The sequence below is a fragment of the Topomyia yanbarensis genome, unplaced genomic scaffold, assembly GCF_030247195.1.
Source record: "Topomyia yanbarensis strain Yona2022 unplaced genomic scaffold, ASM3024719v1 HiC_scaffold_34, whole genome shotgun sequence".
In the NCBI taxonomy this organism is placed as follows: domain Eukaryota; kingdom Metazoa; phylum Arthropoda; class Insecta; order Diptera; family Culicidae; genus Topomyia; species Topomyia yanbarensis.
The window spans coordinates 175,041-193,885 of NW_026683536.1; the positions used below are offsets into that span (position 1 = coordinate 175,041).

General features: G+C 37.4%; 1 protein-coding gene across 2 annotated transcripts; it reads left to right on the plus strand.

Moving 5' to 3' along the window:
- The first annotated feature begins 2,337 nt into the window (after nucleotides 1-2,337).
- On the plus strand, nucleotides 2,338-18,642 carry LOC131695300 (sodium/potassium/calcium exchanger 4-like). 2 transcript variants are annotated; one of them, XM_058983769.1, is made up of 6 exons: nucleotides 2,338-2,545; nucleotides 16,828-17,010; nucleotides 17,073-17,209; nucleotides 17,276-17,446; nucleotides 17,519-18,212; nucleotides 18,274-18,642. In XM_058983769.1, exons 1-6 carry the CDS (start codon nucleotides 2,476-2,478, stop codon nucleotides 18,597-18,599), a joined length of 1,581 nt encoding a protein of 526 aa, XP_058839752.1. In that variant the 5' UTR covers nucleotides 2,338-2,475; the 3' UTR covers nucleotides 18,600-18,642. The 2 variants fall into 2 exon arrangements, with proteins under 2 accessions (XP_058839752.1, XP_058839753.1); XM_058983770.1 differs by lacking the exon at nucleotides 2,338-2,545 and adding an exon at nucleotides 16,213-16,508.
- Nucleotides 18,643-18,845: the final 203 nt, after the last annotated feature.

Genomic DNA, 18,845 nt, shown 5'->3' on the forward strand with positions numbered 1-18,845 from the left:
ACGAAGTATAATTCACTACTACAAAAAAGACTGCGTTTTGTATAGAAACGCAAACAGTGTCATTAAATGGATGGGTTGTTTTGTTACCCCTATGGGGTGTCGGTTTTACCCGCAGTGCCAACAAAAAGTCACTTCGTTTTCCAAGTTTTACAACCAATAATTTTTAATGAAATTAATTTTTTGAAGCGCTGAAAAAATTAAGTCTTTGCTAAGAATTTTCTGAAGAATAATTCTGCATAAAAACTAGAATTTTATTGGTTTTATGGCAACTTAGAAAAATTGTTTAGCTTAAGGTGTCGGTTTCAACCATAATTCCCCTACGTGCGTTTTGGGTTGAGTGGTCGCCTAAAGAGGTATTTTCCTCAATAATGTGCTAGCTTCGAAGTGTCTGCAGAAATACATCTAGCTGCATCGACTAGTATGATAGCACAACACACTTTAAATCCCATTTATAATTAGTCACACGAGAATAACAAAAAATCTAAGTCTACGTAAACTTTTGCTAATACCCCCCTCCGTCCTCGTAGATAAACGTAGACTTTTGCTGGACCTCCCGCTCCTCCATGAGTCTACGTGGTTCATGAACAGCCACTTTTCAAAATCGCATCAAATGCCCTTATTTGGTTCCATCTGGAACCGGTGCCGGAATGGTCATACCGAGGTTGAGGGTCCTGTAGGAGAGTATGATTAGAAGAATTTCGCAATTCGTACAAATCTATGAATACAGCAGCTGGAATGAGAGAAAAGTATTTACATTTTCCAAAGTTCTCCCGAAATGGGGTTTTGCGGTGGCCACCTATCTTCAATCAATTCATGTCCATTATGAATGGTCTGGAAAATAGTCATATGTAGGTCAATTTAGAAAGAAAAACTTGCATTAGTTTCTCCAAAACTCGTCCGTCACCTTACTTGGATGCCAAATATACCCCACAAGTCAACGGATTCGAACTCTAATTGGGATACAGAAACTGAACTAAGATCTTTAAAAGCCATTTCCATTCAAATCGGTCAAAAATTGACGAAATGAAAGCAAAATTTTCAGAAGAAATATAATCTGGTAGTGTAAGGGTTAAATTAAAATGTCTTTTAATTTTTTCCTGCTTTCATCATATAACAACTTAATAGAGCGAATGAATCCAAAGTAAGTTTAATCACTATTTTTTAATAATATGAATACCGAAATTTTTCGTCTATCTTCCGTCAATTCAATTTTACTTTCAGGTAAAAATGCAAACTCTCAAACAAGACCCGGGCCCTTTGACAATTGCCATGGACTACCCTCCCCCTCTCCTCTCTCATCGCTTGAAGTCATGTATACGCAAGTTACTACAAAAAGTTACTCATTTAGCACACGTGATCATGTGAATCGGTTCGAAAAGAACAAATTTACTCGAAGTCTTAGAATTACTTCCAAATATGTGAACGAGTTCGCCCTAAAAAATAACATTGGAACAACGTGCTAGAACCATAACCCTAGTTCACGAGTCTTAAAAAAAGAAGCTATGGATTCTAATCTGAACAAAGTAGCGATTTCTGTCCACGGTTCTGTTTTCGTATCGTAGCAACGTGTATGTTCCATTATTCGAACAATACCATTGAATATTGCATGCGCATAACGCGAGCAAATACTCATGGGTTCGAACACCACACAGCCCCTTGAAAAGATCTTAAACATGGTCCGTGCCAAAATTCGCAACCATCAAGACACCATAAAATGGTCTCAATAACGCATAAATACACCAACATATGGTGTTTTATGTGGGATCTACCGGACGATGGTAATGGTGTTTTCATGGGTTGAACCCATTTCAAACACCCATGTCAAGCCCCATGAGTATGGGGGTATTATGGACTTTCCGTTTGCTCGGGAAGAGAAAGGCCACATTACAACACTAGGTGGATTTAGGTAAGTTTAATTTGTTTACAGTTAGGTACTTGCAAAACACTCGCACATCCGGGATTCCAGCAATCGTATCAAAAGTATCTAAGCGCGTTAGTCCTCAACGCAGCAGCTAGTTTGAAGTGGATTTTTGGTTGTCATAAACCGCGTTCGTTTTTGTTTACAATCGCTTTGGTACCAAAGGGTTGTGAGTCGGGCGGAAACAGCTCAACCAGACAACATCTAGATATTCGAGTTATTGCCTCAATTAGGCTGGGGCCAAATATCATTAAACTGTTCACCACCTGCTTGAGGAGAGTACATGTGTGTTGATAATAAATATGCAACCGCACTTGACTATTTCACAGATAGCGCGGTTCGGGCTGATATCTCAGATGGAATGATTTAAGGGCGACAATGGTAGAACGTTCGACAGCTCCGTGGCATTTGTCAATAGGTCGCCGGGAATTCTGGACACGCGTTACATGCAATAGCTCGAAACAGTGAGCCACGGTCGTTGAAACTCAGTAGATTTTTGCGCTTCTTACGATTCGTTTGAAAAAGGTTAACTTTATCGTAAATACAAAGTAGGAGAAATGAATCTATTTGAAACTAGTGCTTCCGTTTTGCTCAGCGTGTTCGTGTGTAGTGTTAATGCTGTTTATGGTAATTAGACTTAATTTTATGGACTTTTAAGTAATTGGTAATTGATCAAAGTGATTTTTGGCAAATGTCAAATAGAATGGACTCTATCGTGTAATGAAAACTGCAAATAGTGATGCATTTTGATAGTTAAAATGTATTTTCGATATTTAGTGTGAGGTGGAAATTTACATCAAATAAACTGAAAAGTATTCAAAAGCAAGTGAACGTGATTGCTGCCTCAAAGAAGTTTTCTGCTTTGAAACATTTATTACTTCTGACGCCATACATTCAAATGAATTATCATATTATCATATATTTTTGATCAAGAAAATCATATCAATCCATTCAGTTCTCAATTTCAAATGGATCTTTAGATATATTCGCAGTATATCCCCAGTAGATAAGTATCAGAACAAAAGACTACAGAATTTAATCTGCTTCATAGTAACCGAGTAGAATAGTCTTCAGGAATGGGTAGTTCAAATAACACTATCTCAAGTGCAACCTTTCTATGATTCATATCCAAATAAGTGAGTACTTCCACTTAGAAGTATTCAGCTGGACAATTCAGTAGTAAGGTAAGGTTTAAACAGCCTAATTGGTATGTAATGTGCACCGTGAAAGCTGCAGTACGCGAAATAAGTATACTGTCTACTATAAAATATTAGTTCTAAAACCCAAATTTAAGTGAAATCGATTTTTGTGCGGTACTTTGGCCCGAAACAAGTCACATGGAACATATATTGACTTTATTATTATTATGCTTCTTATTTTTAAATTTATTAATTTACAATCAATTCTTAAGAAATAATTATACAGTACGAAACCGAATCAATCAATCTTAATCACAAAGCAGATTTCAATTGAGAACTTAATACTTTTTTCATCCTTCTAGAGCACTTATAACATCTGCTAGACGTCGTGGCATTGAATCAACCAATTATTTCGGGACCGATGCGTCGATTTATGCCCACAATGAGATGATACGTGAATAGGTTTCGTTTAGAAAAAATACGATTCTTTCGTATATATGAAGAATCATTCATAGTTCTATCGAAACTTTTTTTTATTTTTGTTACGAGTCTTTCGTAAAACCACGAAACGATTTTCGTAGGATTATTACGAATCGGTTTCATTGATCTAACGAATTATTTGATGAAATATACGAAAGTGTTTCTAGAATTTACGAGCATCTTTCGTAATATGAACGATTTTTTCCGCAAAATCCTTAAAATAATTTAGCCCAAAAAACTAAATCTGCTATGAATAGGTTCATCTACGGATTCGAGCATATTTGTGAATTGTAGAGAGTTGGGTTCGTTTATTTAACAACTTAAAAAATTAATGCGATTTTTTTTGTGAATTTACATATTCAGAGCACATTGCGCGAAATTTATCGTAGATAATACAATAGTTCCTGTTTATATGGAATCAAGAACCGTTGTAGGTGACCAATCTGGCCAGAGCGACTTTATTGATCTAGACTAGCAAATCCAAATAATGTTGTACCCGAGCAAATTCTCATGAGACAGACACAATACAACCTCTTGAAAAGACCATAAATATGGTCCGAACCAATTTTCACAACCATTAAAACACCATAAAATAATGTGACTCAATGACCCATAAATACACCACAATATGAATTTTTCATGGGACGGAGGAGAATGACCCTTAGAGTTAAATCTTCTATAATAAACAACATCTAACATCTAATTTTGCATGGGCTCTACCGGACCATGGTGATGGTGTTTTCATGAGTTCATCCCATTCAAAACATTATCAAAATACCATGCAATGGGGGTGAAATTTTACCATGATTATGGGGGTAATATGGGCTTATCATGAGCTAGGGTACCCATTTTAATAAGCTTTGCATAATTTTGATTTCATCCACTTTTCTGAAGAGAGTACTTCTTTTTTTAGAAACATTTTTTTATTCAACGATATAATTTTTTTTCTGTAATGGTATGTCTCCAGTCGCAGCAAAATTTCCCTATTCGAGTTCTGAAATGGTATCTAAACCAAGATTATTCAAAACTAGGTGGAATTATCCGAGATCAGCAAGAGTTAACAATATTAGCTAAAACTAGTCGGAAATATTTTGGGAACAAAAAAGTTCACTAAATTATTTTAGTCCAAAGTTTAGAGTGATTTCCCTCTAGTTGACGACTGTTATTTCGGCTGTCACCTTGGATCAGCGTTGTTCTGTGAAAACGCATTGTCTTTCGTCCTCAGTACAGTACATTTAATCAATGTAAAAAAAGCCAAGTGAGTTGTTTCTTACGTAAAAATTAATGCTGAGCACGAGTATTGTGTTGGTTTAACATGAAACATACGCTTGGGGGCACGATAGGTCATCCGTTTAGGGGCACTATAGGTCACTCTTACAATGTAAATTTGAATTAAAAATAATTGTATAATTTCGTGCGAGAAACGTCAAAGCGATGCGAAGAGGAAATTAAGCACGCAATTACATCACTAAAAGGTAGCGCCAGTATTCGATCAGCCTCTAAACAATTCAAGGTTCCATTCGAAACAATACGTGCTCGTGTGAAAGAAAAGTGCTCGTCATCAATGAAAGCGCGTCAGATATCTCTCGTAGGTTAACAATATAATCATTTAAGGGGTTGTTGCAGTAGATAATCGAAAAAAAAACATGATCGAAAAAGGGAAGAAAAAGGAATCCAAAAAATGCTCTGAAGCGCAAACGTGATTGTCGCCCAGCTACGCAACCACGTTAATCGGAATGCACAACTTCAATTACACACTCTGGCGACGACGAGAACGTCGAAGAAGTCATTTGCAAGTACAGTACCCAACATTTCATTCCGCGGTTTCATAATTTTTAATTAATTTTTAAATAATCTACAGTTTTCATAAGCTGATACGTTGAAGCGCTGATTTTGTAGGCGTTTATTATTATTACTTCCTGATTATTCACCATATTAACATGATGAAATCTGTTCCACAATATTCCGCCACGTCACTCTGTCAGTTGCTGCTTGTTTCCAACATCTCAGGTGCTCGATACTCGCCAGGTTCTGCTTCACTTGGTCCAGCCACCGGGAACGCTGCGCTCCTCTCCGTCTTGTACCTGCCGGATTGGAGGTGAAAACCAACTTGGTGGGGTTGTTGTCCGGCATACTCACAACATGCCCCGCCCACCGTACCCTTCCAGCTTGAGCTACTTTTCGGATACTTGGCTCACCATAGAGTTGCACAAGTTCGTGGTTCATCCGTCTCCTCCACACGCCACCCTCCTGCACACCACCGAAGATCGTTCTCAGCACCCTTCTTTTGAAGACTTCGAAGGTTTGAAGATCCTCCTCGAGCATGCGGTGGTGAAGCTTTCTGGATCTCAAAGTTTTGTGGAGCCCATAGTAAGCACGACTTCCAGAGAAAATACGCCTTCTGATCTCCCGGTTGGTGTTATTGTCCGCAGTCACCAATGAGCCTAGATAGATGAACTCGTCAACCACCTCGAACTCGTCGCCGTCGATCGTAATACTGTTGTCCAAGCATTCCCTATCGCGATCGGTTCCGCCAGCCAGCATGTACTTCGTCTTAGACAAAGTTATCTTGAGTCCTACTCGTGCTGCTTCGCGCTTCAGTCGGGTGTATAGATCTGCTACCGTCTCCTTGTTTATGTCCACGTCGTCGTCGAAGCACACGAACTCACTATGGGTCACAAGAGCGGTTTTTCGGTACAAAAATCAATAAATCTCAAACCATTCATTTTAGAGAAATTTTGTCTGAGAAAATATTTTTGGAAATTAAATTGGCTTTCTTTTAAAGTAAAATGTAACTAGGGTGGTCCTCTCGAACATTCTTTTCGAAAAAATATTTTTCGAACTAAATGGTGTAGCAAGGTACTTACTTCAGCAAAGTTGTAGAAAAATGTTTTATAAGTAACATTTTCAAATGCATCAAAGTTATAGCACTATCGGTTTTCATGTTATAATGATTTTTCTTCTTTAACCTAGGGAGTTTCTGAAAAAGTCAGTTTTTTAACTATAACTTTTTAAGTAGTTTGTCCATCTTAATACTCTCTATGAAGCAATTTTAGTACTTTTCATTGCACATATTTTTGCTGAAGAATGTTAATCGATATCATTTTTCGTTATCGAGTTACGATCATTTTTTTAAATAAAAATGATAGTTTTCAATGACCTCTAACTCAGAAGGTTGCAAAAAGTAGCAGCTAAATTTGTACTTTTTCGAAAGTGCATCAAAAATACTATAAAGTCTCTCAAAATCCACTTTTGCTTTTTTATCCTTCAGCGAAAAATGTTGACATCAACTTTATGATCAAATGACATCAGCTTACGGCTGTTTTTAACCCTTTCATGTCCAACTTTTTTCTAGTGCATGTAGGGTTTCAAAACTATTTTTCCTTGAAAACGGTTGGGTCAAGAAACACGAGAAGCCTATTTTCATAAAGATAGGTGCTTCCATGGCAGTGCTAGAAGCTGGTCAATTTTTACCTTGTAATGCTCAATGCAATTCTCCTAGAATAATTTCAATAGTCCAATTGCGTAGAAAACGTAGCAACGACAGTCTCAATTGATAAGTTTTATCAGTTTTCAATAATATTGCACTATAACGAAGAATCATTTTCCGTCGTCAACGTAAACTATCCCTGGCAGCACTGCTCCATCGGAATCCAATCAGACAAATTGCAATAACTTCAGTTCTAGAGCTGATCCTTGTAACTGTTAATACTCAAATTAAAGGCGATAATCACATTAATGAGCTTTACTTGTTTTTGTGAGCAAATCTCGCCTCAATCAAAAGTTATAGCTGTTTAAAAACGTTGTTGTCCACAAACAACATGGGCATGAATGGGTTAAGGGCCTGGTCATCGCCATTTAGCACCTGCTTTACTAGATCAAAAAGTCGAGTTTTTAAATGATTTTTTGAGCTTTTCAAATATATGTACACAAAGATTGAAAACGTTAGGCTCAAGCAGATATTTATTTTACTATTCTACATAACTATTTTATTATAATCGACATCATCATAATTATTATAATCACAATCATCAACATCATCAGCATCGTCGTCCTATAATTTTGAACATTATATGAACAGTATAAAATGTAGAGCATGTTACTTTAAAAAGCGAATGAATTAAGGATTACCCTTCATTCTGTTCTGAGTAAGCGACGAATTTCTGTGAATGCTGGTTTGGGAGGAAGTGCATTTTTTTGGAACTGTTAACAGCTTCTCAAAATATTTCGAATTTTTATCGAGCACTTTCGTCTCAATTTGATGACTATCTTTCCAAAATTGATCAAACCTTTCACATGTTTTAATTGCTACAGCTTTTGCATTCCGAGCGAAATTCTTTTTTTCATTTTCTCCCACATCAAATGATCTCATAATTTTCTCAAACCCAGCCTTTATTTTACTTCTATTTTCACCTTTGGTCACTTTCCAGAGATCGAATGATTTTCTTTTATCCATTTTAACGGAACTAATAATACAAAGGACTACACGCGTTCATCAAAGCAGTCGTCGGCTACTGCGATTCGATACATGAATGGGCTTGATACCAATTAAACTGTCACGACTCGTGGTGTTGTTGTTTATATATGACATCGAAGGACAAAAAAGCAAAAGTTGATTTCGAGATATTTGGTAGTATTTTTTATGCATTTTCGAAAAAGTACAAATTTAGCTGCTACTTTTTGCAACCTTCTGAGTTAGAGGTCATTGAAAACTATGATTTTTATTTAAAAAAATGATCGTAACTCGATAACGAAAAATGATATCGATTCATATTCTTCCCCAAAAATATGCGCAATGAAAAGTACTAAAATTGCTTCATAGAGAGTATTAAGATACACTAACTACTTAAAAAGTTATAGTTAAAAAACTAACTTTTTCAGAAACACCCTACGTTAAAGAATAAAAATAATTATAACATGAAAACCGATAGTGCTATAATTTTGATGCATTTGAAAATGTGTCTTGAAAAACATTTTTCCACAACTTTGCTGAAGTAAGTACCTTGCTATACCATTTCGTTCGAAAAATAATTTTTCGAAAAGAATGTTCGAGAGGACCACCCTAGTTACATTTTACTTTAAAAGAAAGCCAATTTTATTCTCACAAATATTCTCTCAGACAAAATTTCTCTAAAATGAACGGTTTGGAAGATATTGATTTTTGTACCAAAAAACCGCCCCTGTGACCCATAGTGGAACTGTCCGGACCTCGTGAAAATCGTGCCCCGCATGTTGAACCCCGCTCTTCGCATTACACCTTCCAGCGCTATATTGAACAGCAGACAGAACAACCCATCACCTTGTCTTAGTCCCCTGCGTGTTTCAAACGGACCCGAGAGGCCACCCGAAATTTTGACCTTACACCATCTATCGTAGCCTTGTCAGCTTCCCAGGGAAGCCGTTCTCGTCCATTATTTTCAATAGCTCTACACAGTCCACCGTGTCATATGCGGCTTTAAAGTCGATGAACAGGTGATGTGTCGGAACCTGGTATTCACGGCATTTTTGGAGGATTTGCCGTATAGTAAAGATTTGGTCGTTTGTTGATCTGCCGTTGATAAAACCGGCCTGATAACTCCCGACAAATCCATTTATCAGCGGTGATAGGCGCCGGAGCAGAATCTGGGATAGCACTTTGTAAGCGGCATTTGTCACTGTCACTGTCGCTCTGTAGTTTTCACAGTCCAATTTGTCGCCTTTCTTGTATATCGGGGTGATGACCCCTTCCTTCCACTACTCCGATAGCTGTTCCCTCTCCTCGATTCTTTCAATTATTCGGTGCATGCATTCCGTCAGTTTCTCCGGACCCACCTTGAAGAGTTCCGCTCCTAGACCATCCTTACCAGATGCCTTGTTGTTCTTGAGCTGTTGAATAGCCTCATTAACCTCATTCATAGTGGGCGCCGGTACATCCCCGCCAGCTGCGACGCTGACATAATCGTCCTCCTCGAACGCCCGATTGTCGGCCTGCGCACCATTCTGATGTTCATTGTAGTACTGCCTCCACCTTTCGACCACCTCACGTTCGTCCGTCAAGATGCCACCTTCCTTGTCTAGGCGTTTACCTTGTTTTATTTAACCTCGAATATAAACATCGAAAAAAGTGCCTTCGCCTTTTTGGATTTAGCTTGAAAAATATTTAGCCATGCATAAAATCAATATTGCCAAAACATTTCCAGATGTATAACCTTTCCAACGAGTGCTTGTCAAAATCAGTGCAAAAATACCGTCGCAGGTCGCTCGCCAAAAAAAACTGACCTAGGGGAAAATCGGATAATACGGACACTGTGGGTAAGACGGAAACCTTGCGTTTCTCACAAACTGCAAAACTAAATTGTTTTTTCGGCAGCACTATAATGCATATCATTTTTAGTATTGAAAATGCTTTACTCTACTATATGGGGCTGGGGCTGAGTGTAAAACTAAAATCTGATTTCGAACTGCGTCACGGAAATTTGGCACAGTTTTAAACGACTGTAGCGCTGTTAATTGTTGATGGATTTGCGTCATTTAAATTCCAATCGATTCAGAGAAGTCCAACTTAAAAATTGGTTGCAATTATAAATTGATATTTCAATTGTAGGGGAATGTGTTCGGTTGTCGGCACACTTTTGTTTTTGGCTCACAACATTACTCCAATTGAACAATATATGGGAATAAGCATATCAATGGAAAGCTTAGCTAAAAACTTATGGAAGAATTTAATTTATTCTGTCAACTTGAAATTTTTGTTGACAATTTAGTAAAATGATAATTTTTTACCATTTTGAAAAATGTGGTCGGTTGTCGGCACCCTATGAAAAATTACTAAAAATGGAAAAATATGAATGATATTCATCAAGATTCAAAGAGAAAAGGAAATTTATTCATTTCAACAACCATCAAAGGCATTATGAACATTATTCTTCATCATAACCACAATATGTGTATGTGAAAAACTAGTGCGAATATTTCGCACTGCTAATGCACTGACGGATCGCATTCACTGCAATTGAGTTAGTTTCCGGCAGTCCATTTTTATACCAAAGTTTCAGACAGATCAGATAGATGTCAGCCAAAGAGGGAGGGGGCTACAGGATAACCCCGCCTCCTCCCCACCAAATTCTCTGGTCCTGACAATCTGTTATATACAGTACTACCTAGCGGTGAAAACACGACCAGGTGGGATTTCTTCATGTAAATGTAAAACGCTAAACCGGAAGTAGGCTTCCTTGTTTTCAGAATGGTGCCAAAGATCGATCTCTGCAGTGTTTCAAATAAACCACACATTTCACACCAAGGAGCCTGTTTCCAAAGGAGCAGTGGAAACCAGTCATTGTTATGCACGTTTCTGGGAGTTAGTAAAAAAATCAAAGCAATCCAAGTGGATTTTGACTCTTAGGTTTTCGCTCCTGGTTTTGGCTCCACTCCGGTTTGTGATTCTTGTTCTGTCGCCGCTTATAGACCGAATTTAATTTCAAACTTTGCTTTGCTGTTTAATTTCTCAATTATTCCAGCAGAAGGTACAGGGTGCGCCAGCTGGATGCATCCTTTTACAACATTGAGCAACTTCGCCATTTTTAGCCGTTTTCACAAGTAAATAAGTTTTTTTAGGATATTTTATGCCATTTATTATAAACCAGATTTGTTATACAACGTCGTTTAAATAACCACCCCCATTTATACAGCAGCAAGCAGCTCTTTTGCGTGACATTGGACAGCATATCGCGCTTAATCGCAGCAATTTCAGCTCGTATATTAGCCTTGAGTTCGTCAAGGTACTTAGGTTTGCTAGAATACACTTCACTTTTTAAGTAACCCCACAAAAAAGTCTGGCACCGTTAAATCCGGAGAACGAGGAGGCCATTACATATCACAATTTTTTGAGACAGTGAGTCCTGGGAATTTGCTCTGCAAGAACTTGATTGCGGTATGGCAAGGTGCCTTGTAGAAAATAGAAGTTCTTCAGACCTTTTTTCTGCATTTGTGGACAGACAAAGTGCGCCAAAATCCAACGGTAGCGTGCGTTGTCGATGGTATCTCCCTCTTTGAAAAAATAAGAACCGATGATTGTTTTGGAGCACACACCGGCCAAAACAGTTACTTTCTGGTCCTGCAGTGGTGTTTCGTGTATAACGTGTGGGTTCTGTGTCCCCCAAATTCGACAATTTTGTTTATTTACTCCGCCGGAAAGGGTGATGGGAGCCTGCTATATTTTTTACGATAAGCACGCGCAGTTTTCACTATTGAACGATCGTTTTCAATGTAAAGCGCTACGATTTCAGCGCGTTCTTTTGGTGTAAATCGACTTATAGCTAAAATAGCACTCCTTCGAGGTCTATCGAAAAGAAGCTTTCGCCATGAACTGTACCAAGGATCTGTTTTGCTTTTGTGCTTGATAAAATGAAAATTGATAATCTAAATTGAGCTCGGGCTTTTAAACTGTATGCTGCAATTATAATCTAGTAACCTGTTTTCACTCCTTGGCGGTTTTCACTCATCAGGAGCCAAAAAACCATGAGTGATGAAATCATGGGTTTTAATGATTTGTCAAACTAATCTAGTAACCTGTTTTCACTCCTTGGCGGTTTTCACTCATCAGGAGCCAAAAAACCATGAGTGATGAAATCATGGGTTTTAATGATTTGTCAAACTATGGTTTTTTCAACGCATGCTGATTGGAGTGATTTTTGAAACACTGGATCTCTGGTATCTTTTCGTAAAGCCCGTTCCAAAATACTCGTTATGATTAGGTTATTGAGAGCATTTGCCACAAAAATGGGGTGCCGACAACCGACTATGTATGGGTGCCGACAACCGATTTTAGTAACCTTTTTGTAAACTGATAAAAAAAATCTGTAGCGAACATTTCGGTACCATTCAATGTAGAATCACAAAATAGAATGAATTCGATCGATTTACTTCTTTCTATAACACTAAGCAAAGCATCAGAAAAAAACTTTTAGGTAGAGTTTCACTTGTTCAAAAAATATATTGGTTGTAGAACAGAACATTCGAGTCTGTTTGCTTCAGCAATCGGCAAAAAGAGATCGTGCTAATATAACACACATATAATATTTATCAGAATGTCCATTTCTGGTTTCTGTCAAAAGCTACATAGAGGTGCCGACAACTGACCAGTGCCAGCAACCGACCACTTTCCCCTATCTTATTGAAAAATCCGTATTATTGTAAAAATATTCGGAAAATGTAAGAAAACAGACAAAGTTTTCGCTCACGTTTTGTGGTTGGATTTTCATGATTCGAACACCAATCCATTCGGAAAATTGCCAATAAAAGTTATCAAAATTTATCTGTGAATTTTATTAGCACATTATTGAAAAGTCTGTAAATCTGCAAAAAATAGTGAAAGCATATACAATTTTCATAAATTTGCGCAAGACTTTCCCCAACAGGGACCTCATCTCGACATTCATAAGCGTCCTACACATTTCATCGCTTGATATAAAAGGAATGTTTTTGACCGAATTCTTTCATTGCCATGCCTGCTCCGCTAGCAAAAACTGTTAGATCATCGCTACTGTTGCTTGTAGGATAGCTGCTACATCTTTCGTTTGACACGAGCTACGGATGGAAAACGTTTGTCTGTGTGTGTGGGAAGGATTTTGTTCTTAGTTCCAAACGAGGATGGCGGAACAGAAGCACGATGGTGAATTTCTGGTTTATACCGTGCGTATGAGTCGTGCAGGCAAGGCTCAAATCGTTCCGTAGGATTCTCGTCCTGTATCACAAGACAGCTATCAGTAAACCGACAAATAGATAATGGAAAAATAATTCAATTAGAAAATTCCTCTTATTATTTTGTATGTAAGTTTGCGCTTGTTAAATCTGTAGCTTTACCAGTGAATCAAAATATAAGCAAATGTTCATCAAAATGATAATCTACGAACCCGAAAGTTTTTGCAAAACCTTTAAGGAAATCAGAGAATGTAGCAACCCTGCCACTAAGAGAAAGCCACACACGCAGAATTTTATTTATGTATCGGTAGAATACTTAGCTATCTGCATCTATTTTTTCCGCAGTAATTTTTTTTTAATTTTTTGAACATATTCTGTCTATCCACTCATTGAATGCTTACTAGAAGTATATGCTAGAAAATGTATTAAAATCACAGCAGAATAAAGGAGATTGGAATAGAAAGTATGCTAACTATGCATATTTTTATTTCTCAGTACACCAAAAAAAAATGATGAAAATATTATTATTTATTGCACAAAAGGATGGTCTTTCATCTGTATCAAAAAGTTGATAAAAGGAATCGTCTTGTTTCACAAAGTGCTCATTTGACATGAGCTACGAAGGGGGAATGTTCGTGTATGCAGCAGAAACGAATCGCCGGCCTGGTTCGAATTGTTTCAAATGATTCTCGTTCAGTATTCCAAAACATAGTTATCAGCAAACCGTCTTTTTGCCTTTCTCATGTAAAGAAAGGCTATGCAATCACTGTAAAAATCGACTTTTTAACCGAGGCCCAGAGGGCCGAGTGTCATATACCATTCGACTCAGTTCGTCGAGATCTGAAAATGTCTGTGTGTGTGTATGTCCGTGTGTTTCATTTAAACTCGCACAATTTTTTCAGAGATGACTGAACCGATTTACACAAAATTTGTTTCTAATGAAAGGTATAACGCTCCCATAAGCTGCTATTAAATTTTTAGGTGTTCCGACTTCCGTTCCGGAGTTACGGATTGAAGAGTGTGATCAGACAGCAAATCCCCATATAAACTGGTCTAAATGATGTCTAAATTATTAAAATATTAAAGTAAGTGCAAAATTACTTGGAAAGTCTAGATCACTTATGACCAATCAAAGTAGCTTTGACTACTCCCCTACAATTGGGAGAGATGCCGCATCAACATTGCGGGTGAGATGCCGCACTCAATGTAAGAGGATGCATAGCTAAAATGCATTTTTTCGCCCCGGAATGTCATTAAATGATCATTTCCGTCAGGTATAGTTTCTTAATAAGGTATATCCACAAACTAACGGACCTAACACAGTGACATATAGGATTATGAGTCTATTTATCTATATATTTAAATGGGCGACATGTATCTAAGTATTAGTTACTTCGGTTTATTCTTTAAAGTTTCAGGCACTAATTTTCGTGAACGCATTGAGTTGTAGTGATGTCAATATTGAGATAAAAGCGAAAATTTGAACGAATTGATGCTTTTTCAAAATGAATCTTTCAAGAACAAACCTAAGTTGTATAAATTCATTGAGAGAAACAGCCAAACAATGCTTTTAAGGAACTACTACTAACACATAGATATGTATATCGTACAAGCATAATGATTAATAGTGCCCTGAATTAAGTTACTCCAACTCAACCGTTACACAAGGTTGAGAAAGAAAAATATTTTTAAAATATTGAATAAAAAAATGATTCTGGAAATGGTAGTACCCCCTTAAGAAAAGTGAAGGTGCTAGCCAATTTATAGGTGCAATCAAACTTCATGAAACTCTGCTGAATACACTGAATCACAAAAATATCAATGAGAGCCAAAAAATACTTTTGTTCACCATTTTTCAGTTTGTGACCACGCACAGAGGAGTAACTAGAACAAATTCTTGGCCAAAAACCAAAATATTTTTTTTCGATCTTTTTGTTTCGTTATATTTTTTTTACTTACCTTAGAACCTACTGTATAACGTGGAAAAATTAGGAGTATATCAAAAATTGTTAAAGAATTTTTGCATGTATGCCCCATGGTGATATTTTAAGGGATATTTTAATCGTTTTCGTTATATATTCAGCAAAATCGCTTTCTAGTGATGATGACTGTATTAAATAAGATAATATTATTACAAACGTAGTTCAACACAACCGTTTGTTTAACTTCAGCTTAACACTAACTAAAAAAAGTAAACTTGCTGTGTATTGCACCAACTTTAAAAAATACCTTGTTTTAACATTTTATTCCAAATTTGAATTATAAAAAAGTTACATTATACGGCTAGATCCGGCAAAGTTGCTGAAGCAGTATTACAAAACAAGATTTCAGCTATACAAAAAATATTCGAACTCTTCCGATCTTGTCCGATCCACCAATCCCAAGCGATTTGAAAATATTGAAATTTTGACTAATTTGAGGTACACCGAAATGCTGTAGGGCCAAATATTATGTTTGCCAACATGTATCTATATGAAAATATGCACAGGCGTCCCTTTTCTTCTCCCTTTCCCACTGATCAAATGTTTATGCAACTGGAAAATAATCAAATGTTTATGCAACTGGAAAAAATCACCTAGAAATTACTAGTATTTGAAAGGATATAGAAAATTGGCCTCTGCACTGGTAAGTGGGTAGATGCCAAATTGTTCCAAAACTAGTAATTGTCTATTTTTAGTTCATATTAAGGCTTAATAACAACAATTGCATCAGCAAATAATTTTGGCCAGGATTCGACCCCAACTACTCCTCTGTGCCACGGTGCGGCATCTCTCCCATCTCTCTTGTAAAATGTTCATGGAAATTTGGTGATTTTTTTTTCATTACAAAAACCATTTCACAGTATTTTAGAAACTTGTCGCAATTGGTAAAAATGATTTCATCAATTATTGAATGGTTTACTTTGATGCAGGATCGATTTTAAAAAATGTGCGGCATCTCTCCCCAAATTACCCTATACACCTAATATTGTCGTCGTAGAACTTACCTGCTCGTAGGTCGTCATTCGGTTGTAGCTAATAACATGTTCCTCTATTTTTGTCACACATTTTTCAAACCCGTAAACAACAACTGTGTTTACATGTCAGTAGGAACACTTGCATCAACTCAGAAATGGAAGGTTAGAGTTGTGATTTGATGTCACAAGATCTAGTTCATTGCTTAAATTTGACAAATGTGGCCGTGATTAGTTAAACCTCAATTATAAAGTTTTTTGCAACCGGTGGAATTTTGCAAAGAGGAGCTCCTAAATATTTGGCGAGTGTTGTAGCTTTCATAATGAACAACTATAGGAGGTGACTTTAAAGATGGTACACATATTTATAATTATTAACTCCGAATTGAAGACCATTTACTTCTGATCTTCAGTTGGTTCGTATATAGTTTCTGAGGTTATTGGCCAATTTATGTGCTGTTGATAATTTACCAGTTATCTAATATACTGCGGGTGGAAGTGGAATATACGATTGACCCAACCAAGGGGATTTTAATCGAATGGTGTCTCTCGTATACTAGAGAATGTTATAAATTTTTTTAGATACGTGTTTCGCTTTTGCTTTTTTTAAACTTCTAAATTTATTCTGGTGATTCCTAATCACATAAAACCCTTTGCAGTTCCAGCACAGAACGTCATTTTTAAAAATCATCTGATGCAAAATGGATCAACCGACATTGAATTTTCCCGCCCGGATAATCGAGACAACATCCAGTTCATTCCAGGGACAAATGAATCTCTGACGCCGATGGTGTGCGTCCTGACCACATCCATGGATGATCTACCGCCGGATATTTTCACAAGTTTGTACTGGTTATTGTACTTGAAGTACTACTATTGCTTAATGCTTATGATTTAATTTCAGAAACTGAACGACTAAATGGTGCCATTGCAATCCATTTCTTCGCGGCAATATATTTTTTTACAATTTTAGCATACATATGTAGTGAGTACTTCCTTCCTTCGGTGGAGTGTATTTGTGAAGATCTACATCTTTCGGAGGTCTGCTTGCTCGAACAAGATAATTGTAAATATTTACTGATTCTTTAAATTTTATTTATCCGACAGGATGTGGCAGCCGCAACTTTTATGGCTACAGCAACGTCAATGCCGGAGTTTTTCACCAATACCATTAGCACGTTGGTAGTAGACTCGGACATGGGTCTCGGAACGATAATGGGATCAATGTTATTCAATACCCTGGGAGTGGCGGCTTTGGTTGGATTGCTTACCAAAAGCGTAAGTAGTTTCAAATCTCATTGATTTTGAATCGATCATAGCAGACTGTAACCCAAACAATATTATTAATAGCACGTTCAACTGGAATGGTGGCCACTGACCAGGGACTCAGTGATTGTGTTGATCACGACAAGTGCTCTCGTAGGCTGTCTTTGGGACGATCGTGTCTATTGGTATGAATCAGCAGTATTTGTCATAATGTACGTTCTGTACTTTCTGGTGATGTTCCAAAATGATCGAATGAAACGGATTGCAGTTGATCTGATTGAAACACGCTGGAATCTTTGCACTAGAATGCAACCTGCTGTGAGTGATGAGTTCATAGAACATAAATCTTGCCGAAAGTATTCAATAGCAGTCCTAGGTGAAGCAATCAATACTACTCTGGATGTTCCAGCTGGCGAGAAGGAAATCTCACGCAATTCAGACTCGATAACTGAGTCAATTCAAAGCACCAGCAACCGGATGCAGCTATTTCGAATCTCAACGACATCGTGGTTCAGCGTATTTTGGTGGTTCTACACTTGGCCGTTCCGGATACTTATACGAGGAACCGTTCCAAATCCTCGCTCCTTTCGGAAGCTTTACCCGTTGACATTTTTCATGTGTATAGTGTGGATCGGTGGCACATCTTATGTGGTGTTCTGGATGATGACCATCATTGGAAATACTTTTGATGTTCCGGAAACGGTAATGGGACTAACATTTCTTGCATTTGGTGGATGTATGCCGGAAGCAGTGTCCGCGATAACTGTGATTAGAAAAGGTTAGTTTTACTGATGATGAACGTCAATGGAGCAGGCTTATAGTTAAAACTCATTTTACAGGAAATGGAGCAATGGGTGTGTCGAACTCACTGGGCGCAAACTCGCTTGCGATCCTATTTTCTCTGGGACTACCGTGGTTCATTAGGAATATGGCAGAAGGTGGAGCGACCACTGGCGCCTATGTCGAGATAAATTCGTATGGAATGCAGTATTCAGTGCTTGCTATGTTTGTTGCCGTTGCGATACTCTACGTAGTTCTGTACCTAGCGAAGTATACTCTGAGGAAGTTGGTCGGTTTGACCCTAGCGGTAGGCTATTTTATTATTGTAGCTTTTATGATATTGGTGGAGTTGGATGTGCTGTTTCCGTCGGGAAATATATGTTAAGAAATGGAGCTACAGAGTTTAATAATAAAATGTGATAGTTATAATTGGTCGAAGTATTTAAGAAACAAATATTTTCATTAAAACCTTGCGTGATTCCCTTTTCATCTTTACATTCATACTAGATCTAGTTCCGTTTGTAAGGTTTGGGTTATCCGTCCACTTTTATTACTCATTTTGTACCAAATACAAATATGTATTTGTTTTGTACTGAGAAGAACGGTCTGGGGATAAACAGTATCATATGCT

Coding starts and splice junctions, on each gene's coding strand:
- LOC131695300 (XM_058983769.1), top strand. CDS start 2,476: ATGAATCTATTTGAAACTAGTGCTTCCGTTTTGCTCAGCGTGTTCGTG. Junction 17,011..17,072: donor ACCGCCGGATATTTTCACAA/GTTTGTACTGGT, acceptor ATTTAATTTCAG/AAACTGAACGACTAAATGGT. Junction 17,447..17,518: donor TTGGATTGCTTACCAAAAGC/GTAAGTAGTTTC, acceptor TATTATTAATAG/CACGTTCAACTGGAATGGTG.